The 26,532-nt window shown below is 53.2% G+C and overlaps 1 protein-coding gene across 12 annotated transcripts in view; it reads right to left on the bottom strand.

Annotated features, from left to right (window-relative positions):
• Positions 1–1,374: 1,374 nt before the first annotated feature.
• Positions 1,375–26,532, bottom strand: part of GATAD2A (GATA zinc finger domain containing 2A) — a 99,639-nt gene continuing 74,481 nt past the window's right edge. For 6 of the 12 annotated variants that reach the window (XM_082622147.1, XM_082622152.1, XM_082622151.1 and 3 more), the window contains 10 exons: positions 15,017–15,149; positions 14,783–14,914; positions 12,839–12,928; positions 11,688–11,819; positions 11,370–11,537; positions 9,047–9,326; positions 6,077–6,375; positions 5,337–5,411; positions 4,839–5,034; positions 1,375–2,351 (listed from right to left, as the gene is read on the bottom strand). In XM_082622147.1, coding sequence (XP_082478273.1) covers positions 2,221–2,351; positions 4,839–5,034; positions 5,337–5,411; positions 6,077–6,375; positions 9,047–9,326; positions 11,370–11,537; positions 11,688–11,819; positions 12,839–12,928; positions 14,783–14,914; positions 15,017–15,149 — 1,636 coding nt within the window. In that variant the 3' untranslated portion in view covers positions 1,375–2,220. Of the gene's footprint in view, positions 2,352–4,838; positions 5,035–5,228; positions 5,412–6,076; positions 6,376–9,046; positions 9,327–11,369; positions 11,538–11,687; positions 11,820–12,838; positions 12,929–14,782; positions 14,915–15,016; positions 15,150–26,532 lie in introns of all 12 variants that reach the window. The other 6 variants (XM_082622144.1, XM_082622142.1, XM_082622145.1 and 3 more) reach the window with 3 other exon arrangements.

Here is a 26,532-nt window from a genome sequence, read left to right on the forward strand (position 1 = left end):
GGGGGGAGATAGAAGTTTTGAGACAGTAGAAATGAAAAAAGATTAAGGCATCTCACGTTCTTGACCCCCTTTTAAAAAGCTACATTTATGTCACAGTATGTCCTACTATGGGAATGTTCCTGCAAATGCTGGGCTGCAGGAGGCAGAGACAGGGTCAGGGCCCGGCCATCCCGTCCTCTGCCTGTGGCGGTCAATTTGCACTGTACTCACGAGGCCTATTCAACAGCCTGGAGCAGTCTGGCCAGGTGCGGTGAGGAGAGGCGGTTCCTGAGCATAGTGGAGAGTGAGGTTCTGATGGGGACGGGGTTCGGGGCCAATGCAGTGGCTCAGTTTGAGCCCTGGAGTCACAGACCCAGTCAGCCATGGTGCACCCCCAGTGCAGAGGTGACCTTGGCCCAGACGCCTGAGTTGCTGCATAGGACTGAGGTCAGTTTGCAGGGGAGGCCAGCGGGCACTCCTTCTTGGAGGATTTGGAAAATGTGGCCCATGTCATTGAACAGAGAGCGCTAACAGCTCAGAGTAGTATAAGACAGGTATTTATTTGCCAGGCACACAGAAAAATGAGAGGAATAGAAATGCTTGCATACTCTTGATGTTTTGGTGTAAAAACACACCCTTCCCCGCTCCCCCACCCCTCCTGAAGGTCAATTTCCCCTTTCCCCCAAATCCCTGGATCTTGGAATGAAAGCCACCCTTCTCCTGCCCTCCCCTCCTTCAGCCCATCTACATTATGTACTCAAAACAAAAATCAATGAGAAATTTAGGATTTTACACAACAAAAAATTAGAACGCTTTGGAAAACTAATTCTACGGCATGTCAAAAATGTCCTCTAAACACTGATAGTCACACAACATGGGGGGCGGGTGGGCGGCGGCGGTTAAATGAGCCTTTATTAGAATGTTGCAGCAGTGTATTTGAAGAAGGTGGCCCTACAAAATAAGGATTTTAAATTAAGTCCCTAACTGTATGGATAGGAAAACCAGGGCTGGGGCTGAAGTGAGGAGCAGCATACCCCATCTACACACGCGTGTGCACGTACACGACACCCTCACACCTGCACAGAGCTGGCCCATGTGCAGCACACACACAAGCTTCTGCCTTTCCTCATGGACCAATTTTTAAGGAGCGGGAGAAACCAAAACACAGCACAACTGAAAGCAGACCTGATCCTTTGTAGACATTTCTGTAGACTCTGGGGGGTTAAAAAAAAAAAAAAAGTCTCAAGGCAAACCCTGGCAGCATGGCCCTGTTTTAAGGGAAGGTTCTAAACTAGACCCAAACATGAACGCTGAAGTCTGGGAGGGTGCAGGGGCGCCTCCCCACCCAGATACACCTGACAGAAGCACAGGCCAGGGCTTAGGATGTTGTCCATCAAAGTAAGTAGGAAAAGAAAAGGAAAGAATTTAATAAAATAAACCACCACAACAAAAAACACAACAGCCAGCCCCTCCAACTTCCTGCTCAGGCTCTGGATGTTGCTGCCGATTCTCTCCTCCCTACTCTGTTGACGGTTCTCAGCTTCCAGGATCCCGGGCTCTCTGGCTGGGTCTGGGTTGCAGTTTGTTCTTCTGCTTAAGTGTGGAAGGTCGAGGGTCTCCGGGACGAGCAGCAGCAGAGGCCTTCTGCTGGAGCAGGGGCGGTCAGAGGCCCACCCTCCAGGGCATGGGGGCCGTGCTTGGCAGGGAACCCTGGATCTGCACGGTTTACATTAAACTCCATCATTGTGAGGTGATTAAAAAAAAATCTGTCAACCTAGAGATTGCCATGAAGGAAGGCAGTCAAAGATTAGGAGGCTAAGACAGAGGGAAAAGCAAAAACAAAACAGAATGCTCCGCTCAACTTCAGAAGCCCTGGGCGCCATCGCCCGAGCGTGTCACAGTGTCTAGGGTGAGCCGTCCATGTGCCCTTCAGAGGGCCGAAGGAGAGGGCAAGGAGCAGAACCAGCCCCCAAGGTCCGCTTTTCTGCTGGTGTTGGGCAAACTAAAGGCAAAGAAAGGAAGAAAGCCCATGGGAAAGGTCCCCAGTAATAATCCTGGTCCACCTGTGAAGTGGTTCCCCCACGTCGATGAGACTTTGCAGCCAAGATCGGAACTCTCACTTCCGCAGCGCAGCCGGCGCTTACTCGCCCTCTCGGGGAGCAGGGTGTCTTCCCGAGTGGAGGGTGGTGGGGCCAGGCGGGAGGGAGGAGTGAGCCTGTTCTCCACTGGGCCCGGCTCGCACTATTTCCACGTGGCCGACTGGGGGATGGAGCGTGGCGGGATCATGTCCAGGAGGTACTCCCGCTGGCGGTCCACAGCTGAGGAGGTCTTGTGCACCGCCAAGCTTGGGCTGACAAATGCAAGGGCCCCGCCTGCAACAGAACAGAACAACAGGCCACAACAGCCCCAGTCAGGGGGAGGCTCCTGGGAGGACCCCAGCCTCAGCTCGGCCCACTGAGCAAAGGTGGTTCAAATACCAGCCTTGAAGCTGAAGAGAATTTAATAACTCAATCGCTTTTACAATGTTCCCAGCCTCTGCCATGGTAACCTTACACATGGGGCAATAATCAGAGATTCTGCCATCTACCAGAACTATGAAAACTGAGTTATTTACTACAGTACTACAGAGAACACTGAAAAACCGCAAATGACTGAACTGTGCAACTGAGCAATCCAGTATGATGCAGTACTACACAGCCATTACAACTGATCCTGTCCTCAAAGTGTTTAATGATATGGTAACATTCTCTCATTAAAATATTAAGAGGGACACAGAATGCTAAATACAGCATGATCCCTCTGTAAGGCACTTCCTGTTTTTTATTATATATGTGCTGGCATTTACACACGTGTGACATGTGAGTGAAGAGGTGGAGCGGGGGTGGGGAGGAGAAAGTCCCAAAGTGCAGCATTTGTTCTCCTGGGGTTGACAATGGCCACTGCCATTATCTTCTCTTTTTGTATTCTCCAAATTTCCACAATGAACAAGTATCACTTTTTTGGGGGTGGGTGGGGGGGTGGGCAGGCACTGTGCTGCATGGCTTGCAGGATCTTAGTTCCCCGACCAGGGACTGAACCCAGGCCCCGAACCCAGGCCCCAGCAGTGAAAGTGCTGAGTCCTAACCATTGGACCGCCAGGGAATTCCCCAAGTATCACACACCACACCCACCCTGCCCCCCACCGCCCCACCAGCCTCCAACTGGCACACTTAGGTTTTGGGCTGGCCTGCGGGAAAGGACTGCCCTGGAGTCTCAGCTGCAGCAGGGACCAGAGTCGCTGTGTTACCCAGAAGTATTTTTGGTGGGTTAATATACTTTGTGGAATAAATGTTCCAAAGTCAAATGCACCACAGAACCCTCCCTGCGCATCCAAGGCCAGCACTCCAGAAACCTGCTGCTAGGTCCTGCCCAGAAAGCCACCATCCAGAAACCCAGTGCAGCCAGGAGTCCAAGCAGAACTCTTCTGAGAAACGCTGCTCTTAAGCCATGACACTTTCATGTCTAATCCCACAAACCGTTGAACACAGCAACTATTTATTCCTTCATATTCTCTTTCGAACGTTACCCTTAATACGAAGTTTTTACACGGTACTATCACTGTGCATACATGCGTACTCTCATATTTGACTTTTCCCACTTATCTCATGTACTTTCAAATTTCCCAGAAAAGGAACTTCTGACCAGTCTATGAGTTTTAGCTGTAATCTTAAACATGCTGAACAAAAGTATCTCCGGTTTGTTTACAAATGCTCTCTGCTCTCCAGGAGGGCCAGAGTCTTCTGCAGTTGGATCAACTCCCCCGAGCTCACTCTCCTCTAGAAGGCTCTGACATTTGGGCATGTTTATAACTCATGGTCAGCTGCATGCACAGCCGGCTTCTGTGTTTTGTTTCCACCAACAATCCAGACTTCCCAGTTCTGACTAGTGAGATGGATCTCATGACGGCGCCTCTTCTTCCTAGAGCAACCCCAGGGTGGGGGTGGGGAGGGAGATGGGACACTTGGTCCAGTGAGACCTCTCACCCATCTCCTCCTCTCAGCTCTTTGTGCTTACATTTCACTGTCCAATTACTGACAGACACAAGACATATTTAACTTTCATCCTAAGGCCAGCACATATAATAAAAAACAGGACAAATGGTATGGGGGATGACCCAAGGACAACCCAGGGAAGGTGGGGCTGTGGCAGACTGGGGAACGACCACCTGAGGGTCTCCACCTCCCCCGGTTGTTCCTCAAATGCCGTCTCCTCAGAGGCCTCTGTTGCCTACCTCAGTTGAAATCTCAGCCCCCGCCCAAGGGTCCCCCTCCTCCTGCCTGCTTTCTCATTCTGTTTTGTACTTTGTACCATCTGACCTGTCTAAGCCAGAGGGGGTGGGAAGAGGGTGCCCAGAGAGCAGGGAATGAAGGACACTGGGTGAGTGAGAAATGAAATCAGTGCGCCGCGAAAGGTACCAATACACTGTAACAGCAGAATCAGACATTCTCTGTGGCAGGAAGGGAGAGGGGGTGAGTTGGCAAAATGAGCTTCTATGCTCACAGGGTCCACTGACGGCGCGGGGGTGGGGGGCACTGCCCGAACGGGTTCTGTCCCCGACTTTGGGTCAAGAGCTGAGAGTTTGGGTATAGAGGGTGGAGACAGCGAGGGTGATTAGTATTTATCCAGGGCTACCACTTGTTCAGGGCATCCTATTTAGTGAACAGAAGAGATGAAGCTGAAGAGTCCGAGGCCGCAGGTCTGCAGGTTCAGGGTCCTTTTGTGCCATTACCTGTGCGTGTGCACGTCTCTGTTAAAAATGAGGAGGGGATGGACCCAAGCCCAGCGGGGTCCCTACTCCGAGCCCCACGGGGTCTGCCCACCTGTGCTCAGGGGCGCCTTCTTCCAGTTGGAGGTGGCGTTGCCCTTGCCAGCGCTCACGGCTCTCTCGGAATGTCTGCCGGTCCTGCTAACGAGGGCTGTGGCCGAGGCTGCATTCTGCAGTTTGGGTGACTGGCTGAACGTGTGCAGGATGCCTCGGGGCGTTGTGGCCGAGCCCCGGGACAGCTGGCTGGAGGCCTACAGTGGAGAGAGGGTGCAACAGCTTGTGTGGGGAAGGGGGCAACAGAGGGCAAGATGCTCAGCGCAGCCGCTCCGTGCTCTGGCTGACCTCTTCCCACCCACACGGGATCCCTGAAGTCCAAAATCAGGAGACTAGTAAGTTACACTGAGGCGGGAGGGTAGGAGGAAGGGAAAGAGAGAGAGACACACACAGACAGACACAGGCAGTGTGACAGTCGGCGACTGATGTGGTCACGGTCTGGGATGTGAGGGCTGGTTGGTGGTTCGGTGCAGGGGGCTCCCGGCACCGCAGTTCTGACCTGTAGCACAGCCCCGTTACTCCAGTCGCGGGCCTCTCCTGAGCGGAACGCCAACTTACGCCGGGGTTTTATGACCTACACAAACGGGGGTTGAAATCGAGGTCAGCACTGTCCAGAGTCTGGCCAAGGGTGACCTAGAGTGACCAAAGGGCAGCAGCTATGGCCGCTTGAGGCCCAGTCCCCACAGGATAGGCATTTCCTGAGGGCAGCACAGCCACCCACTACATAGGGATCTTGAGAAGATGTGTTTATTAGTGAATTACAAATGACTTCCAAGGACACAAAAAATTGCCAACAGGAAGCTTGGGGTCTATAGGGGGTGGGAAAGCAAAGCATTAAAAAAAAAAAAGCAGCCAAAAAAACTTGATTTCAAACTTGCTTCTCTCCTTAATTTAGCTAGAACATTTCTTCCAAACGCCCCTTTTGTATCTCAATGTGGCTTTCAGAAAAGTCCTTTTAAACAAGAAGTGCTTGTCAGCCGGCACACTGCAAGTGAAAGCTACAAAATCTAAAGAAACTGCAAATTAGTATTTTCACCACCAAACACCACCATTAAATGCAATTTAGACACACAGTTAACAACCAGGCAGATGATCGCCGAGTGTGGGAGAGAATGTCTGAACATCCTGCCTGCTAGCGACAACTCCCTGCCAAGGCAACAAGGCCCCTCTCCTGGAAGGCGAGGCCACCCAGCCCATGCTCCCAGGCCACAGCTCTGGCTCCCATACCAGGACTCTCACCTGCTTCAGCGCAGGGTGTGGGGGGGCAGCAGGCTCGGCCTTGGCCTGCGCGGGGGCGGCGCCCTGCTGTAGGAGGCGCTGCTCAATCTCCTGCTCCTGCTGTAGCGCCTTCACAAAGGCGGCCTTCAGGCGGCTCGTATGCTCCACCTTGAGTGCCTTCTTCTGGTTGGATGCCATGCAGTTCTCGCACATGATGGCGCCGCCCTTCTCCTCCCGCCAGCGGCACGTGAAGTCCGTCTTGCACTGTGCACACATGTAGGGCTCCCGGGACAGCACAACGGTGGCTGACATTCTGCCCGCTGCAGGGATAGATGGGTGTGCCGCATGTCAGAGGAACAGGAACACCACAGTAGGAGCCCGGACTACCCCCAGGTGGGATATGGATGAGGGCAGAGCAGGGGCAGCACCCTGGGCCATGTGGCCCAACTGGCATCAGGACACCAAAGCCTCAGTGTTCGTTAGGCAAACACATATTGGGTGCCAACTGTGTGCGGGCACTGGGCCAGCCTCGGGAGGCTTTGCTGGCAGAAGCAAAGTTGAAGCACTTTAGAAAACACTGTGAGTCAGGCACCCTTGATACCAGCTCTCAAAGACATCAGTGCTGTCAGCTTGGCTTCTCCCAGTCATCTTTCCTACCCACAGTGCAGACATTTCCAACCCTCCCGTACTGCGTCACCAGTGGAGAGGAGATGGTGACCACTCAAGGCCCCACCTTGTGGTGACTGGCACCCTTGCTAGTGGGTGAGTTAACGGAGGACTAGTCATCTAGGCGAGTGCTTATGCTGACAGGCACTGTGCCTGGTGCCTTGTGGGTATCAGGATGTCCAATTCTCACAACAAACTTCTGAGGGGCACCCCCCACCCCACTGTCCTGAGGAAGAAACTGAGGCCAAGGAGCTGAAGTGACCTGTGCACAGCTGGTCAGTGGCAGGGCCAGGACACATACCCGGCTGCCCTGGGAAATGGGAACTCGGTGGCTCCTTGATCAGCTACAGGAGGGGTGACTGGGGAAGCCACAAAAAGCACTTGTTGAGGTGTGGGGTCAATACTTTTTTTTTTTTTTTTTTTTTGGTGGTACGCGGGCCTCTCACTGCTGTGGCCTCTCCCGTTGCGGAGCACAGGCTCCGGACGCGTAGGCTCAGTGGCCATGGCTCACGGGCCCAGCTGCTCTGCAGCATGTGGGATCTTCCTGGACCGGGGCACGAACCCGTGTCCCCTGCATCGGCAGGCGGACTCTCAACCACTGCGCCACCAGGTAAGCCCTCGATACTTTCTTCAATGTATATATGTTTGCCATCCAATGTGCAGTAAGGGGTACCTTTTGCACTCTGTTCCTATCTTTTCTGTGTCCAGCACTCCTGAGTTTAATTGCCTCTTGGCATAATGGACCATGATGCCGAGAGACCCTTAGCCTCCCCATCCCGCCTTGGGCCTGGCCGAGCTGCCCCTAACTGCTGAGGGGCTGTGCAGGATCTGACTCTAGCGGGGAGACCTGTCACTCCATGGAGCAGATGGGATGTTGCCTGCCCAAGCTGCCCAAGGCTCAGGGGTCTACACTGGGCCCCCAGCTCCAGCCCCCAGCCTACAGCTAACAGGCTCTGGTAACAAGGGCACTTCTGCTTCCACACATCCAACCCCAGAGGATGGGGTACCTGCTTCCCAGGCAGCTGCGGCCTGCATGACCAGTACCAGAACAGACACACCAGTGCAGGGCTGCACTCAGTGTCCACCTGTGGCTCTGCGAAGTGTCAAAAGACACCTCAAGCAGGACTCAGAGCTTCCTCCCACAGTTAGGTCCTGTTTTTTGACAACAGGAGAGGGAGACAGACCCCTGATGAGAACAAGCGGAGACAGACTGGTCTGGGAGAGTGGGTGCCCAGCACAGGCAAGCGTAGGACGGGCAGGCATCGCCTCCTGACTCAGGCCTCCTGCCTGCCGCACTGAACTGGCCTTATAGCAGCTTTTTTTGCCAACTTAACCTCATCATAAAGGAATCATTGAAGGGATCCAGACACATCCAGGCTGTGTCAGAGCCCACATCTCTCCCCACTGGGCCTGGCTCTAGTGCCCCACAGTCCCTCAGGTAGAGTCCACCTGGCCATCCCCTGCCCTGAAAAGGTTACAGCTCTGCCTCCTCCTCAGCTCTGAGCATCTGACGAGATCACGTGGGGCGGGGATTCAGGCTGGCTGCCTAATAAATGCCACCACGAGCTCAATCTAAGGGCAGAAAGTCGTCAGTTCAGCATCTGCTGGAGGCTCCCAAAGGGCCAACAACCTGACCTCCCACCTTTCAGTACCGTTTTTGCTCACTACCCTATATATACTCTTTTATTCCTAAAACCTCCTAACATGCAGGTGTGCTTTCCAAACTACTTCTAAGGAGGGTAATAAAATGATCCTGGCCCGGGCATAGGTGTCCCTCTCCCACTTTGGGGACTAAGAGCACTCAAGGCTCTGCAAAGTTCCACCTTTGCCCAGCTCTCAGAAGTGGCCCCATCAGAAAGAAGGCGCCTATGGTACGTTTAAGAAATTATCTAGGGCGGGAGGGAGAAATCAGGAGATTGGGACTGACATGTAAACACTACTATACATAAAACAGATAACTGACAAGGACCTACTGTATAGCACAAAGAACTCTACTCAATATTCTGTAATGACCTATATGGGAATAGAATCTAAAAAAAGAGTGGATATATGCATATGTATAACTGATTCACTTTGTTATACTCCTGAAACGAACACAACACTGTAAATCAACTATACTCCAATAAAAATTAATTTTAAAAAAGAAATAAATTATCTAAACCTCACAGCAAGCAAATAACTAATCAAGATGTCATCCACAATGCGCCCCACAGCTGTGGGTACACAGCAGACATGCCAACATGTGCTATGCATGGAAAACAACTTGCATGATGGAAACTTCAGCAGCAAGAGATAAAAACGGCCCCAGGCCCAGGGCCTCCTCACCTTGCGTCTCCAGCAGGTTCTGCACCACCTCCTCCAGGCCGACCAGGTAGATGAATTCGTTGTTGGCAGCGCTGGGTAGGAAGTTCATCTCAGGGGCGGGGGGCTTGGGTGGGGGGATTTCAAGCAGCGTCTTCTCCAGCTGTTTGCGCAGTGCAAGCTTGGCGGCTGCCTGCCGACTGGCTGGAGAATCAGCAGAGGTGACCACGGAGGCCACGCTGGTGGGGGTGGAGTTGGCCTGAGCAGAAGTGGCTGTCGTTCCTTTCAGCGATGCTGGGGAGGGCTTTTGGGAGACAGTGACCTGGTCAGGGTGCTTGAGGTGCCCACCCTGAGGAGAGCCCAACCACGGCACCCACAGCCCAGGTCGGCACCATTAGCTACACTAAGTCCTTATAGAAGTAGCTCCAGGTCATCAGCACCATTAGCTATACTAACAAATCCTTATAAAAGTAACTCAGGGCTTCCCTGGTGGCGCAGTGGTTACGAATCCGCCTGCCAATGCAGAGGACACGGCTTTGAGCCCTGGTCCGGGAAGATCCCACATGCCGCGGAGCCACTAAGCCCGTGAGCCACAACTACTGAAGCCCGCGCACCTAGAGCCCGTGCTGCGCAAAAGAAGCCACCACAATGAGAAGCCCCCGCTCGCTGCAACTAGAGAAAGCCCGCGCGCAGCAACGAAGACCCAATGCAGCCGAAAATAAAAAAATTTTTTTAAAGTAAAAAGTAACTCAGAGCTGCCTGACATCAACAGGCAACAGGAAAAGTGGCATTGAACTAACTGCTCTATGAGATGACCAATCTTATAAATACACTTGTTGAGGTTTAGCTGATATCCAATTAACTTTAAAACCTGTAACTTGCTATACTTTGCCACCTGAGGACACCCATGAAGCCATCACCATGACAGTGGGTAGCCCCTTGGCAACCGTCCCCCACCCGGGCAGCATGGCAACTGTCCTGTCACTATGGCCTGGCTCTCCTCCCAGCACAGGTCTGGGTGGCCTCCTTCCTGAAAAGGTTGCAAAGGTGGCTCACTGTGGCATCAATGGCATTTCCCTCATGGGCATCTTGTGTGCCCCTGCACTTCACCTTTCCTGATGCTCACTGCTCCTGCATTATTCATCACCTTCTGGACCCCAGTGGCTGACCCTCCACCATCTCCTTGCTCCAGACCACCTGTCGCCCAACATTATCAAATGCTCTCCCCCAAACTTGGAGCTGACCATGCCAGTGCCCTTAGCTTTGTGGCACTGAAGACACTTCTGGAAATAGAAGGAAAGCTGTGTACACCATCTCCAGGAAAATGCACACACCTGACAACTTGTATGTAACACATCATGGGGCTCAGGGAGCCCAGGACGGTTGTCCAGACCCCACTCATGGGGTCTCCACAGCGGAGCAAAACTCCCCACCATAGAGGATGCCATCACAGCACCTTAGCCTGTCCACTCCAGCCTCTGACCAGCCAGCTCCTCCCTGTCCCTTTTGCAGGCTCCCCTGGCCCCACAGGGAGCACAGCCACAGGATCCATCCACCACTGCCTGCCTGGTTCCCATCCTCATGGCACGAGAATGGGGTATGGCACACGGTAGTAATTTGATCCGAGTTTATGGTGTGGATGAAACTGCCTGCCCAGGACGTCCCCATTTGGGTGGCAAGACTGTACTTGAACCTGACTTTAGAAGAGGCAGGGACGCTGCCCAGAGCCCTGCTAGCCATGATCTTATCTGAGAAAGGCGGGCAAGGATGCACCATGCCAAAGGAGGAAGAGAAGCTAACTTTCATATCAACAAAAGCCCTTGCAAACCCAGTAATTTCATCTGTCAATGAGGATCATGCTTCAGCCTGCCCGCCCCTGGTCCCATCTTCCCCGCTCTGTTGGGTGGCGACAAACCCTCCCCATTTCAGAGGCTCTGTACGGAGGTGAAGGGATGCATGGCTAAGAATAGATGCCCTGGTGCTGAAAGGACATTTGCAGACATTCTCCACACATTTGTGCATATAGAGGGGGAGGGTGCGGAGCGCTCTGGTGCCCCACCCTGAGCCTTCCTGTAATGTCGGCTCAGATCTCCACCCCTCCCACTCTCGGCAGCTATCCACCTCTGCTAGATGGCAGTTGGCAACATAAGACTTCTGCCCACGACTTTCATGCACCAACTAGCTCCAAGGAGCTACAGTACCACTGTCTGTGGGGCTGGATTATCCAAGACCTCACCTGGCTCCAAGGAAGCAGGCAAGTCACGCCAAGCCACCCTGGAGACATGACTGGGTCCCAGGACTGTGGGCCATCAGAGGGGCAGCTGCGGGGCACACATATGACCCTCACCTGTGGGATGTTGACGAGCAGACTAGTGTTGGGGACGTTGGTGACGCGGATGAGGCCCTGCTGGATGATCCTCTGTCCCTGAATTTGCACACTGGGCACAGATGCCCGGGGAGCCAGGAGGAGCGGTGGTGGCCCCGTGCTGGAATGTTGTCTGACGTTGTGGATCTGCTGTCAGGGTGTGGTGGGGGGAGACAAGTCAACGAGAGGGACGACAGAGGGCGCCACAGGGAAAGAGCCCCCAACCTGAGAACTAGGAAGGCTCATTCTCGAGAGGTGGAGGGCTGCCTGGGGCTTCCCTTAAGCCCTCGCTCTGCTCACCTGGGCCCCCCTGACGAGTGGGGGCATGACGACCTGTGAGCTCGCCTGTGGCCCTAACTTCGAGGACGTCTGCTGCCCGCCACGGACCAGGGGTGGTGGGATGACACTGCCAGGCATCCGAGTTGAAGAGGTCTGTCAACAACACCAACCCTCAGATCTTACATGACTTCTTAAACAAACAGGTTTGCTGTTTTTGTAAAAGCACATAATCATTACCCAAAAAAAGGTGGTGGGGGAGGAGGAAGGGCAAGCTGGGACAAAGTGAGAGAGTGGCATGGACATATATGCAGTACCAAAGGTAAAATAGATAGCTAGTGGGAAGCGGCCGCATAGCACAGGGAGATCAGCTCGGGGCTCTGTGACCACCTAGAGGGGTGGGATAGGGAGGGTGGGAGGGAGACACAAGAGGGAAGGGATATGGGGATATATGTATACATATAGCTGATTCACTCTGTTATACAGCAGGAAGTAACACAGCATTGTAAAGCAATTATACTCCAATAAAGATGTTTAAAAAAAAAGATTAAAAGAAAAATTAAAATGTCAAAAAAAAGGGTGGTGGCAGAGAAAATAAAAGCTAAAATGCCTATTTATTCAAAACACAAAAGAACCAGGAACAGACTCTGACAAGAGCCACGCCAACCTGGGCTCACTCAGGCTTACTCAGGACTCGGGTCCCACCACAGCAAGAGTCCAGCTAACTGGGACCAGTACCACCCGCCTGCTGGTCTGAGCTGGGGGCTCAGGCCTGTTTGAGGGGAGGTAGGCCCCTGGCCTGACCTCTGTCCTATGGCTGGAAGTGGGAGATCTGCCCATCTCACCCTGTGGGCAGAGGAGGCTGTGAGCCGGGCTGGGACAAGGCCCCGCTGGGCCCCCCAACTGCCCTCAGAGAGTCAGGCAGAAGGGAGCCCAGTCTGCCTAGGACCTTGGTCCTCTCTCCAGTCTCTCTAGGGGTGGTCATGGGAGGGGCCCTCCGAGAGTGTGTGTGATTTATTTATGATGTCAACAGGGGCCTGGGTTGGGTATGGGAACACAAGCATGTTTTATTTTTTGGGCTCCCACCAGAAGGCCTCTAATCAGAAGGAACGAGCGGGCTTTTGCAGAAACTGGATCAGGGCTGCTCAGGAGCATGACGCAGAGGAAACACTGACCTGAAGTGATGGCTTGCCGGAAGGAATGTTCTGGGTGCCCCGTACAAGCGGGGGAGGGGTGGTCACAGAGCTCCCAGTGGAGCCTGCGGGCTGCAAGAGAGCAGGACATGCAGGAGATGAGAGGGCCACCAGGCCTGCTCCTCCCACACGTAATTCTGACAGAAGAGCACTGCTTTTCTTCCTCTTCAAAAGGCATCAGGCTCTCAAAGATTCTGCTTCCCGCCTGCCACGTTCCTTGCAGCAGGAATTGACATGTTTGAAACAGATAAAGGGGATTTCCCTGGTGGTCCAGTGGTTAAGACTCCAGGCTCCCAATGCAGTGGGCCCAGGTTCGATCCCTGGTCAGGGAACAAGATCCCGCATGCCGCACCTAAGAGCCCACATGCCACAATGAAGATCCCGCGTGCCGCAACTAAGACCCAGCACAACCAGATAGATAGATAGATAGGTAGGTAGATAGATAGATAAATAAATAAATAGAAATAAATAAACAAAGGACAGATTTTCCAGCACCCTTTACCCCCCCACCCCAGGGGTGCTTGGTATCACTGTGGTTCAGGTGCCATCTCTGCCCTTCAGGGGACAAAAACGGCTGGTGGTGGAGGCTGAGGTGAAGGACCCCGGGCTTAGACAGGTTAATCCCAACCCTGGTGAGAAAATGTTGGGTCCAGGCACTTTTTAAATTCTTTTTTCAAAAAAGATTTATTTATTTATTTATTTTTGGCTGCACTGGGTCTTAGCTGTGGCACGCAGGATCTTCGTTGAGGCATGCGGGATCTTTCATTGCGGCCCGGGGGCTTCTCTCTAGTTGTTGCGTGTAGGTTTTCTCTTCTCTAGTTGTGGCACACGGGGTCCAGAGCGCGTGGGCTCTGTAGTTTGCAGCACGCAGGGTTGAGGCACGCGAGCTCAGTAGTTGTGGTGCACGGGCCTAGTTGTCCCGCTGCATATGGGATCTTAGTTCCCTGACCAGGGATCAAACCCACATCCCCTGCTTTGCAAGGAGGATTCTTCACCACCGGACCACTGGGGAAGTCCCCAGGCACTTCTTAAAGTCACATATTCCACCAGAGAAGGGACACTGACAGACTTGGTTCACATCATCAATTCTTAAGCAATCAACAAGGAGACAAGTAATGAGCAGGCTCTGTCCATCAGGATATTAACAGACGCCAGGCTTGGTCCACTTGTTTACCAGGTGGGGGTGGGGGCTCAAGCAAATCCCCAAGTCAGACCAGTGAGCGTCCCCCTGTCCTGCTCCCTTAAGGGGACACATGTTCTACACACTGTACTGCCTGAAGTGCATTTACTTTCTGGTTCACTATGAGAGTGGTTAGAATATAAGGAAGGGTAGTTTTGTCACCGACCAGGAACCTTCCCAGAATGGGACACCAAAAAAGGACAAAACAAACTTGACCTTGCCTTACATGGTAAGGTGCATTCAGAAGCAGCACAAGGAGCCTGAGGCATCAGGGGAGGTTAACAGGAGTAGAAGCTCTGGGGCCAGGCTATGGTGCACCCTGTGGCATTCAGCAATCTGTCCACAACACCACAGCGGCCCCTGCTGGCCAGCACATTCATCCACAGGGCCGAAGGCCTTTCTGAAAAGGGGTCTGAGACAGCGCTGTGCTTCCAGCACCATCAAAGGTGCCTGCTCTCCATTTCCTTAATGGAGTCTACAGGGAATGAGGTTTACATACTCAGATCCAGAATATACTAGACCAAAGCGTACTCCGATATCCTCTAAGCTAAATCCAAAACATGAACTTGAGTCTGCAAATTTCCAATTCAGACCCTGTCCCTACGCCCCTGAGGAAACCTGACCCCTCATGACCAGTCTTTCTGGCTCCTGGGGCAGCAGTGGGCCAAGGAAATGACCATGCCTCTCTGTCCCTGGTTCTAAACGGCTCTCACTGACCACTGAGGAGGGAACAGACGCGCACATACCTTCTGGGTGGTAGTTTCCTTTTGTATTTGACTCTGCCGCAATTTTTTCAATAAAACGAGTTTTGCTTCTTCTAATCTTAACTCTTCTTTTAGTTGCTTAATCATCCTTTCTCGTTCTTCAGGACTGCTTTTCTACAAGGGCAAGAGAACAAGGGTTGAGGGGGAGGGCTGGGGGCCGGCGAACACAGGCTGCTCCACTGCGAGATGGTTCCCCAGCATGCGGACCAGGCTCACCATGAGGGCCTCGGTGCTGGTCTCCTTCAAGGCATCCTCAGTCAACCCGTTCACCCTCGGGCTCGCAGGCTGCTCGTTGTCAGAGAGTACGATCACGTCAGGCGAAGGGGCTCTCCTCTCGGACTTCATGTCACTGTGGAACAGGAACAGTCGCAGGTTACTACCAGACCGTCCCGACTGCGCTGGACAGCGTCCCCTAGAGCCCCACCCCCACACCCCGCAGATGCCTGGATTCAGACGCAGACACAGCAAGGTGGCAGCAAGCAGGGCTGCCTCACCAGACCTCCCCACCACCTGCCCACCCAGGCTGCCTTCTCTCACCGCACTCACCACGGGGCACTCAAATCTGCCAGTTTGCGGCTGAGCCCTTCAAAAGTCGGGGCTGTTCTTGGTAACCACTTCTGTGTCCCCCAGACTGAGGATGCCTACGTGTCTGAAGGTGACACAGTCATTTTGAAAAACACCATGGCTCCTATCTCTACCATGTAGCAGCTCAGTACTGAATAAAAACACTGGGTCCTGAATCTTGGGCCTCCTGCTGGGGCTCCTACCTGCCTGTGTTGGAAGCCACCTGATGGGGCGTCCAGCCCCCACGCAAATCAGCCTTTCTTTGCTAAACCCAGACTCGCTAACAGCCCTCACGCCCGTCCCAGGAGACAGAGGGGCTGATGCACATGTTGCCGGCCTACATTCTAGCTCCCCAGCATGGGGTGCCACCACCTCACAAGGTGGCCAAGGCTGCCTGCTAGATAGTCCTTCCCGGGCTACACGGGGCCTCTTCACCCTGCCAGTAGCAATGTGGCAGTAGTGGCTGCATGTTTTGAAACCGACTGGAACATGGAACACATTTTCTCTCACAGATCTGGGTACTTTCCACCCACCTGATCCGCTCACAAACTAGTTCCCAGCCACCTCTGCCCATTACCCTCTGCCCTCTTACCCCAACCCTACCGCCCAAGTCCCCTAGGACATATATGCACATCTAGTGATGCTGGACTTCTGCTCTGGCACTGCTGACCCCACACATAAGGACCAACAGGTCCCAGAGACGGTGCTTAGCCCCGAACCAAGGAGCTCTGTTTGCTGAGGGCACAACGTAAACTTTCCCTTGAGATCTGGCCTCAGCATTTGTGTCGAAGGAATCAAATTCTTCTATCAGCAGGAAAACCAGCCAAGGACTGAATGTGTCCGCTAGGTGGCACCGTGACCCAAAGAACAAACTCGATGAAGTTAACTGGGAGTAACAGCTCAAAGTTGTCCCATTCCTTCCGGCTGAGCGGGGACAGAGTTATCGATGGAGAACTGGTGTTTTAACAGCCCAGTGAACTGCCCTATCGATTCCCTGAGTGAGCTGTGTCTTCAGGGAAGGATGGGCACAGAGGACCAGATACTGCATTCCCTAACTCCCGTAGCCCCTCAACCCGCAGTGTGCTCCCCAGGCCCCTCCTAATCCCACCTCTTAGAGCAGCATGGCTGCTGCACCTCAACAATCCCAGCCCTGATCTGATTTAACCAGCACAGCTGCTGGATGGTCTTCCAGACAAGAGACCAGGAGAGTGAACAAAAAAAGGCTTCCATTTCAAGGTATAGAATCCCCTGTGGTTAGCAGCCCATGTTCTCAAGTCCAGAAACTGGCTGGCTGTCTATAAAGTAACCCGGGATGTCTCACTAGGGCCTCATCAAACTAAAAACCAATGCAATTCGGGAACCACCACACTTTCAAGTCTCTGTGTCTCCCTGCTGACTGCCAACTCTGCCCAAGATCAACTTTAAAGATGACCTCGGGGGACTTCCCTGGTGGCGCCGTGGTTAAGAATCAGCCTGCCAATGCAGGGGACACGGGTTCGAGCCCCGGTCCAGGAAGATCCCACATGCCCTGGAGCGACTAAGCCCATGCGCCACAATGTAGCCCCCGCTCGCCGCAACTAGAGAAAGCCCACGCACAGCAGCGAAGACCCAATGCAGCCAAAAATAAATAATTTTTAAAAAATGACCTCGGGGCTCCAATTCCGGGTTCTGTGGACACGCACACAGGCACTAAGCAGACACGAGGCTCCAGCACAGGAGTGCAGCCGCTGATCCCAGCCCAGGTGGGTTCCCAGGTGGCTGGCTACACACGGGCAGAGGAGCAGCCCAGGCAGAACCACATCTGGAGTTACAAACTACAGGCGCTTCCTCAGCAAGAGCGCTCTAAGACAACGGTAACTTGCAGGGATTTATCACTTTTTATCATCTCAATGAGGATGTGCACGCCTTCCAAAGGTGAGATGTCTAATAAAGCTCAAATTTGCCTGAGGGAAGAGGGCAGGGCTAGGGACTGGGACCATGTGGAAGCTGAAGCTCCCTGAGATGGCCACTCTGACCACAGCACTCCCAGGTCCCATCTTGGACTGAGACTAATCAATAACTCGTCCAAGAGATGACATCACCTCCCATCAATGATCACTCAGCATCTCAGCAGCCAGCAGGGAGTGAACTTCCTGTATGCTAATCAGGCCACCAAAAAGTCATGTGACAAAGGCATTTCCCTCTTTGGTCATGTGACCCTTTAACTGTGCCTTCCAACGTGAAAACCATGGCAACAGCCAGTTCTAACCAGTTTGTGACACGCAGCCTTCATTTTGAGAAGCGAGGTAGGGTTCAGGTGCTGTCAGGAAATGGAGGCGCCAGCTCACTCTGGGGCTGCCAGGCTGCAGGCATTTCCTGTGTGGTGCCGGCCCGTTCAATTGTTACAGGGACCTGAGTCACCTCTTCCAAACACAGAAGGGTCACCAGCCCCACTAGTTTCCAAGATGAAAAACTTTCCTAAGTTTAATTTTAAAGCAAAGGTGCTTCAAGTCTCTCATTACTTTCCCAGAAGGTTCTTTTAATTCAGGGAAAAGAACACGCATTTGACAAAGGCTCAAAATTATTGTGGGCATTGTTTTTTTAAAATGTATTTTAAATTATAAAACCATTTAGGCCAGGAGAACAAAGCAGAGGAAATCTAGCCCAACATGCCAGGGGAACAGTTGTAGTGGCCAGGTGTACTGCCTCAATCCAGAGCAGCTATATGATTTCAGGGCAAATTCATTAAGCCTATCCTGCCCATCTTGGGAACCCTTATATAAAATATTATGATCAGGGGGCTTCCCTGGTGGTCCAGTGGCTAAGACTCCACGCTCCCAATGCAGGGGGGCCAGGTTCGATCCCTGGTTAGGGAACTAGATCCCACATGCTGCAACTGAGACCTGGCGCAGCCAAATTTAAAAAAATTATGATCAGAAGAGATTTTACATGACCGACAAAAATCCCTGGAAGCAGGCCAGGCTGTTAGCAAAAAATGGTCTCATTACCTCCTCCCCTGTATACCGGCCGTGGCTAAACAAACAAGAGTTCTGTTACCTGCCCAGAACTTTCATCAAGTTTCCTAAAGGGAAGGCAGGGATTATAAACTTAACTCATGACAAGATCCCTCCATTCACAGCACCAGACTACCATCCCAGCTGCTAACCAATTAGCGGTCAGTGTGAGGTTAATATTTAGTGTCTCACTGGCCTGTGCCAGGGGAAGCAGTCTCATCAAGGGAATGCAGCTCTGACCTTTGCTGTTCTCAATATGGGCCTGCCTGATGTCTGGGGAAGGCACACTTGATCCACCCTCATTCATTTACTCACTCACTCCAATTTGCTGAAAGCCAACCTAAGAAGCAGGTGCTGTGTCAGGTAGTGGGGAGAAACCCCTGGATAAAAGCAGTTCCGTCCTTAGGGTCGACCAGGAGGGGCAGACGCAAAACCAGGAGGGGGAGGGGCAGGTGGGAGTGGACCACCACCTGCCTCAGCCCGCTGAGCAGCAGAGCAGCTTCACCAAGGCACGTTACTACCCCAGACCTGCTTGATCAAAGCCTGCATTTTTATAAGATCCCTAAGATGCCTGCACACACTAGGGAAGCTGGGGACGAGGGTGGGCCAAATGAGGCCTGGGGACAACAAACTGCTCCTCAGGGCTAACCCAGGGGAGACGAGCAGGGCTGGTGGCCACCTACTCCCTGATGGAACCCTCCCTCTTCCCCTCATCTTTTGGGCCTTGCTGGGCGGGGAGAGGCAGGTGGTTGCTGTTTGCTGGGTACGACAGGTGCGGGGACGGGGGGGAGGCTTTGCCAGACCCAGCGCCAGTTTCAGCAAACATTAGTCTTGGCCCCACCAGACCCTTCCTCAGGGCATTCCTCCCTCTAGAGCCCATTCGCCCCTCCCAGGCCCACAGCCTCTCCAGCCCTCAGCCCCTGAACTCCAAGTTGCTGCTCACATGTACGTCCTGTCGTGAGCTCCTCCCACCTTCACCACCATCCCCTCCAAGGAATGTTCCTCCGTCATACTTCTCATCTCCCTTGTGAGGCCGAACTCACACTTCAAGATGCGCTTCAAACCATCTGTGTCCTCAGAAAAGGCCCCGGCTGGCCAAGCCCCGCCCTGGGAGCGTGGTCAGCACTACCCCACTGTGCTCACGGGGCCCACCCCCGCAACAGCGTGCATGTCTGGGGCAGCCTTCTTCGCCCTGCCCCTAACAGTCCATCCCGGGGGCAGGGAGCTTAGGGCAAAACTCTGGGAGCTTCCACTCAAGGGCAGCACAAGCCTGAGCAGAGGCACTCCCCTGATAGAGACCAGCCCACTCACCCTCACCTCAGCAAACTAGCCAAGAAAGTGCCTTACCCGCCTACAAGGTGCCAGTACGGCAGCCCTGCGCTGGCTCAGTTCACCCTCCCACAGCCTCCCAGGGTGATGCTATCATTGCGTATTTGATAGGTGGGTTCCCCCACCCAGGGCTGGGGCCAGAGGTCACCACAGGCATAGCAGCCAGGGAGCCATGGTCCCACCTGGAGCCATCTCCACAACGTTGGGGCCCTACAGCTCCCGGTGAGGGCCAGGATGCTCCTAAGGTGGCCTGACAAGCAAAGGGCTCCCCACCTCCCCAGAGCCAGAGGGGCAGGATTCTCCTTCTAGTGACATGCTGGGTGGTGGACAGGCCACAGGGCCTCCTCCCAGAGCAGGCACTGTGCACCAAGCCTACACACACTGAGGGGAGGGGGAGAGTCGCACCCTTACAAAACCTCTCACTTGGTTCTGCCTCTTGCAAGTGAGAAGCCCAGGGTAGGACACTTCCCTCTCTGTGCCCCCTACAAGGATGGGGACAGTAATTCATGCCCCACTGGGTGGGGTTTGCTGCGTGAGGTGAGACCTCAGTGCCAAGGAGGCTCAGACGCCATAGGAGGCCATCAGGGCAGTTCAGGCCCCAACCTCTCCTAAGGCAGTAAGGGGCTGCTTGTTGTGAAGGTGAACTCGGCACACAGCCGTCAATTGGGTAACACGTGAATATTCTCAAACCCGGTGAAGACAGAGATTGGGCCTGCTCTGTGGGTGCTCAGATGACACAGCTGGTGTGCACCCACCTCCTCCTCTTCCCTGCACCTGGTTCCAGGATGGGGCCTATGAGTTCACGAGGAATCTGCAATGCCTGTAGACTGACTGATCACCTTGCACATGTGAGCAGCTCTTTCCACACGCACACAGATGCTACACTGGTAAAGGATGTGCAAACTCACTTAAAAGGATTTCTGAATTCTGTGTCATTATGTCTTGTCAAGCACTAGGCCCTGGAAGTCCAACTCCTAACCTATGAGTCCAGGACTCCGGTGGATGTTAAGGAGGAGTCCTAATACACCTGGTTGACAAAACCCTGTACAGAGGACCACCACACTACACCCTTATGAGGCCATCCATTCAGTCCTGAAGAGCACCGTGGAGGTAGCTCATTCCAAGTGATCCATGCCTCCCCATGCTCACGTCCTCGTGTCTGGTCCTATCCCCGGGACCTGGGTTAGTTCTGTGGCTCACTCTCTGAGGCCAGGAGTGAGGAACATAGAGGAAGCAACAACGCAAGCTTTTGAAGCAAGGTCACAGCCTCAAAAGCTTGTGTTTGGGACTTCCCTGGTGGCACAGTGGTTAAGAATCCGCCTGCCAGTGCAGGGGACACAGGTTCAAGCCCTGGTCCGGGAAGGTCCCGCATGCTGCGGAGCAACTAAGCCCATGCGCCACAACTACTGAGCCTGTGCTCTAGAGCCCGCGAGCCACAACTGCTGAGCCCGCACACCTAGAGCCTGTGCTCCGCAACAAGAAAAGCCACTGCAATGAGAAGCCTGCTCACCGCAGCTAGAGAAAGCCCGCGCGTAGCAACGAAGACCCAACGCAGCCAAAAATAAATATAATTAAAAAAAAAAAAAGCTTGTGCTTGGGCCCTTGGAACACGTGCTCTGAGAGACCACCCCAGAGTAGGATGCCAAACTAGCTGCTTGGAAAGAGGGTCACAGACACAGACACAGATATGGGCCCAGCCATCCCACATGAGTAACCAAGCCACTGGAGACACCCAATCCAGCTGACGTGGGACTACAAAGATGAGAACCCAAGAAGCTGCACCCAGCTGGAACCAGCAGACCTGACAGATGATGCTACACCAATACAGTTACTTTAAACCACTAAACTAATGGGGCCGGCAGCCCAGCTCTGCCCCCAGCGAGCTGGCCTACGCCACTATAACGCCATGGCCTCCCTCAGACTCAACAAGGCCACCTACTCTAGACGCTACAGTACCCTGGGAGAGAGAAGGTGGGAAAGAAAAGGTTTACCCAAGTAACCATCCCTGCTGAACCTCAAATCCCCCCAAAAGGACCAGCAGTACTTCTCTGCACACAGAGGCTGCCCGGGGCAGATGCAGACTTGGGAGGAGATTGGAGCATAGCTCTAGGACTGCCCAGCAGGAGCACAGAGCTTCCCAACAAAGAAAAGGGGGTGTATAGAAGGTCCCACAGGAGAGGAGGGGGCCATCCTCAGGTCTGGGAGCCACTACCGGCGGCTTCAGGCACCACCGGGAGTGGTGTCTGAGTCAACGCTGGAAAGCAATTCCATATACTTAATCCAATGAGCACTCCCATTCCAGAAATACTTCTAGAAAAGTCCTAAAGAGAGAAAAATAAGACCCTTATCACCAGTTCCCAGGTTAGTCCTACTACCTGGTAACATTTCACTGGCAGTTCCCAGTTGCATACTGGGCATCTCTGCAGACACACACCACTGGGATCTTTCACAGCCGTTTGGGCATGGGAGCTGCTCACTGGGACCCCATGACACCCCACCCTCCTTTCCCAAGGGGCCCCATCCATTCAGACACACCCGATGTGATTAGAAAGGGAACCGCTGCATGCAGACACAGGTGCGCCCCAAAGCCGAACACTTGCCTCCCCTTGGGGTTGGTAGGCACTGACGGGTGCCTGGTCCCTGCCGCGCCCCCCGGAGCCCACCTGCTTCCCGCCAGCCCCAGCCCCTCAGCTCCCTCGGCTCCCCTGCGCAATTCCCCCAATTCCCCCTCGACTCCCTTCTTGGCATCCATTACCACTTCTCCCAGCACTGTAACTTGACACCCTGTTGGCTGGGATGTCAAGACAAAAGCCCAGAGCCTGCTTTGTGGGGGCCAGGAAGTCAGAATACATTTTGCTTCTAGGCCACAGAGGCCATGGAGGTGAGCAGCTGGGACAGGATTTTTGAAACCCAGCCATAATTCTTCCTGGAGACTCCAGGTCCAGCTATCTCTCTGGGACTCCATTATGGCCCACCCTGCCATGGCAACAGCCGAACATCTCGGAAGAAAGGAAGAGAGCAAGTGTGACCAGGGTCTGGTCCCGAGAGCCCATCCCCCAACCAGGGCCCCCAGCACAGAGGCGGGCCCCCAGCACAGAGGCGGGCAGTCCCAGGGCAGAGGCAGCTGCAGTGGAAGAGCACTGTGCCATCAGCAAGGCCAGGAGGCATCCAGCCTGTCCTGCTGGGGACCCTTCTAGGAACACAGGAGCCCCTAGAAGTCACACAGCCTGGCTAGGGAGACCTAGCGGACCTCACTGGGACTGGAAGCAGGGATAGGGGCCAGTTTTGGGGGCATGCAGAGTCGATGGAGAAACAAGCCAAGAATGGGCAGAAGGGAGTGTTCCCTGGGCCAGCAACTGGCAGTGGCCCCACAGAAAGATCCTGACATCAAATGGCAATGGGACAGCCTGCAGGGCCAGCACCCACCCAAGGAGGTCACTGCAGCAAGACCCTGCCAGCAGGCAACATGTTCCAGTCGGGTCACCACCAGGAAGGCTAAATCCGATTCAGCACGCTCTCTGCTCAGAAATTTGGGAAGGGGCACTTATTAGATGACCACAGTCAGAACTGAAATGCTGACTTATGTCAGATTTGGGAAAATCACCCAGGACATTTGCTGACCCTTTTTGATGGCCATCCCTGTGCCAACCACCAAGACGCATGCTTCCATGTGATTGTCTCAACTGCTCAACTGTCACCCACATCACCCACAGGTGCGGACAGAGTCTTAAGAGAGTGACTTCCTGAGGTCACACACCCATGGCCTGCGGATAACCTGGGCCCACAGCAGGCCCAGCCTCCTATGGACCCCTGGCAGGCCTGATCAACTCTGGCACGCCAAAGTCTGTCAGGTGTACCCCACAGTGCACTGGGACCTGGGCCCCCTGTCCTAGTCAGAACAGCTGGGCACCCATAGCCTGCAGGGGGCTAAATGGCATCCCAAAAAGGAGGTGCAGGGCAGGAAAGGGTAGGTCTCACATAACTGTCAACTGAGGCCTCTAACTCAGGTTATCAAATACCATTTCTGGACTAGGTTAAAAAGGGGAAAATATTTTTATTTATACTTGAAGGATGCTGGATAGCCACCAGCATCTGCATGCCAAGTCCCTGAGGTGATAAAGAGATGACAGTGCGAGGACATGGATGTGGTCTGGACCTGACTGGGAAACAACTCTTACTACACATGGACCGCTACCTGCTTGAGGAAGCTGGGTGGGGTTTCAGCACTCGGGAATCCAGGCTTCCATAGGGCCTGGGCCTGGGGAGTTAAGGTAAAAGGAGTGTGGGACCCCTCTGCGGGTCCCAGCACTATCGCTAGCGTCGCCTCGTCTCTGTCACCGTACCCACGTGCCTCCAGGGAGAAACTCAGGAGCACGCTGCAGCACGGAGGGACTCCCCACACCAGATAAACCCAAACACACCTCCTGGGATGCCAGCTTCCTCACCAACTCACAGCAAGTCAGCTGTGTGCAGATGAAACCACACTCGAGAAACAAACACTGTTTTCCAGCTTGCAATGACCACAAACTCTTGTGATAAATGGAAAGTGCTCTATTTGCCTGGAACTTTCTTGCCCCCTCTTAAATATCTGTGTTTCAAACTGCTGGGTCCTGCCCCTCCACGCCCTGGCAAATCCCAGGGGATGTCCTCCCAGCACGGTTCAGGTGGCCCCCACCCCACCTGACCTGCTCCAGCTGCTCTAAGCAAAGCAGCTGTGAGACTCCGCCCAGGTCAGCCATGAGGACTCTGGGGGGCTGGGCACTCGTCAGTGGCTCCTGGGACCTGGCCCAGTCACCAAACCTCAAAGAGCTTCAGTTTCTTCATCTGCAGAATGGGATGCCACTGACCATGAGAGGATGCTGTAAACCATAAAGGGCACAGAAAGTGCATCTAGTCAATGGATGAGGACCCCACCTCTCGTCCCCATCCTCACAGAACGTAGTAACGTGCACACTCAGGGCAGCCCCCATCACCTTTTCTGCTATAATTTAGCTCTGAATTGATTCATCTGGCCACCTGCAATCCAAGGTCTCTGGGGACAAGATCCCAGGCTGAGGGCTTCTCTTCCTCCCACTGTCTGACCCCATCAGGCCATTAACTACTGTCCTGCCTGAGATGTGAGCTCAGAGTCCTGCCAGGCATCCTTGCTTGTGCCCGCTGTGGACAGCCTGCCTGCGCTCCTCCCAGAGTGGTCCGCAGGACCCCTTCAGGGGCTCTGCCAGGCTGTTGTAACATCAAGATGACATTTGCCTTTTTCACCAAGTCAGGAGAGCTGCACCAAACTGTGCCAAGACTCACGGTGTCATCATGCTGTAGGCAACGCCCTGCATGAAGTACAAGCTATTGATTTTACTAAAACTCAAGCATTTGAGAACATGTCTTTTTAATATTCTGTGACAAGATAAAGCACTCCTGTTGCGTACAGAAGCAGAACAGATATGCAGGGAAAAAAATCACACGTTTGAGCGTTCATGATGCTTGAAGGAAGGTCGGACAGACATGCTGTGGTTATTCAGACTTGGGTGTCTGGCACACACTTTCCCCAAAATGGTCAAAGCAAAGCCTGTTCACTTCAAGGAAAACAACCGATAATATGTCACTAATGATAATGTCTGAGCTTCCAACAAGCAAAATGTAGAATTTTGGAAAATTTGTGAGCCCAAGAGCTTCCCAACAGATCGGATAATTAACTAATCTGATTCCGCGATACTGTAAAATGAAATATATCAGTATTTGAAAGATCTCTGTAACTCAGTAAACTAATATTTTCTAATGTTCGATGGTATTACAAACTCAAACATGAGTAAAAGATCACTCAGGGGGAGAAAAAACAAATCTAGGCAGAAGAATCCAAAATAATTTGTGTAGATGCTCCACTCTCGAGGTTGAGCATGACTCCGCATCCCTTCCCTTAGGTGTGAGCTGACTTCCTTCCAAAGGGCACAGCACGGAAACGGAGAAAGAAAGTAACTTTACAGTGAAGACACCTGACATACACCCAGGTGATCAAGGTGTGACAAGTCACACTGATGGCACGTGCCGTGGACACACGTGTGATGAGAAGGGCACTTCCCCTCAGGTCCTCCTCTCCAAAACCCAGTCCAACCATGAGAAAAACACCAGACAAATTCCAACTGAGGGCCATTCTACAGAACACCTAACTCCAAACTGTCAAGGTCGTCAAAACCAAGAAAGTCTGAGAAACTGTCTCAGCCCAGAGAAGCCTAAAGAGACATAATGACAAAATGTCATGTGGGATCCTGGAACAGAAAAGGTATGTAAAAAACAGGAAATCTGAATAGACAGTATAGACTTTGGTTAATAGTAATTACTTGTGACAAATGTCCCACAGTAATCTGTTAATAATGAGGGAGATTGGGAAAGGGTGTGCAGGAACGATCTTCGCAACTTTTCTGTAAATCTAAAACAATCCTAAAAATTTTTTTTTAATTGTTCTGTTCAGGGACTTCCCTGGTGGCACAGTGGTTAAGAGTCTGCCTGCCAATGCAGGGGACACGGGTTCGAGCCCTGGTCCGGGAAGATCCCACATGCCGCGGAGTAACTAAGCCCGCCACAACCACTGGGCCTGAGCTCTAGAGCCCGCCAGCCACAACTACTGAGCCCGTGTGCCACAACTACTGAAACCTGCACGCCTAGAGCCTGTGCTCCGCAACGAGAAGCCACCGCAGTGAGAAGCCCGCGCACCGCAACGAAGCGTAGCCCCCGCTCGCCGCAACTAGAGAAAGCCCGCGTGCAGCAACGAAGACCCAATGCAGCCAGACAAATTAATTAATTAAAATAAATAAAGTTAAAATGATACTTAAAAAAATTATTCTGTTCAAGGTG

Source organism: Mesoplodon mirus (assembly GCF_964341445.2).
Source record: "Mesoplodon mirus genome assembly, chromosome: 5".
Taxonomy (NCBI): Eukaryota; Metazoa; Chordata; class Mammalia; order Artiodactyla; family Ziphiidae; genus Mesoplodon; species Mesoplodon mirus.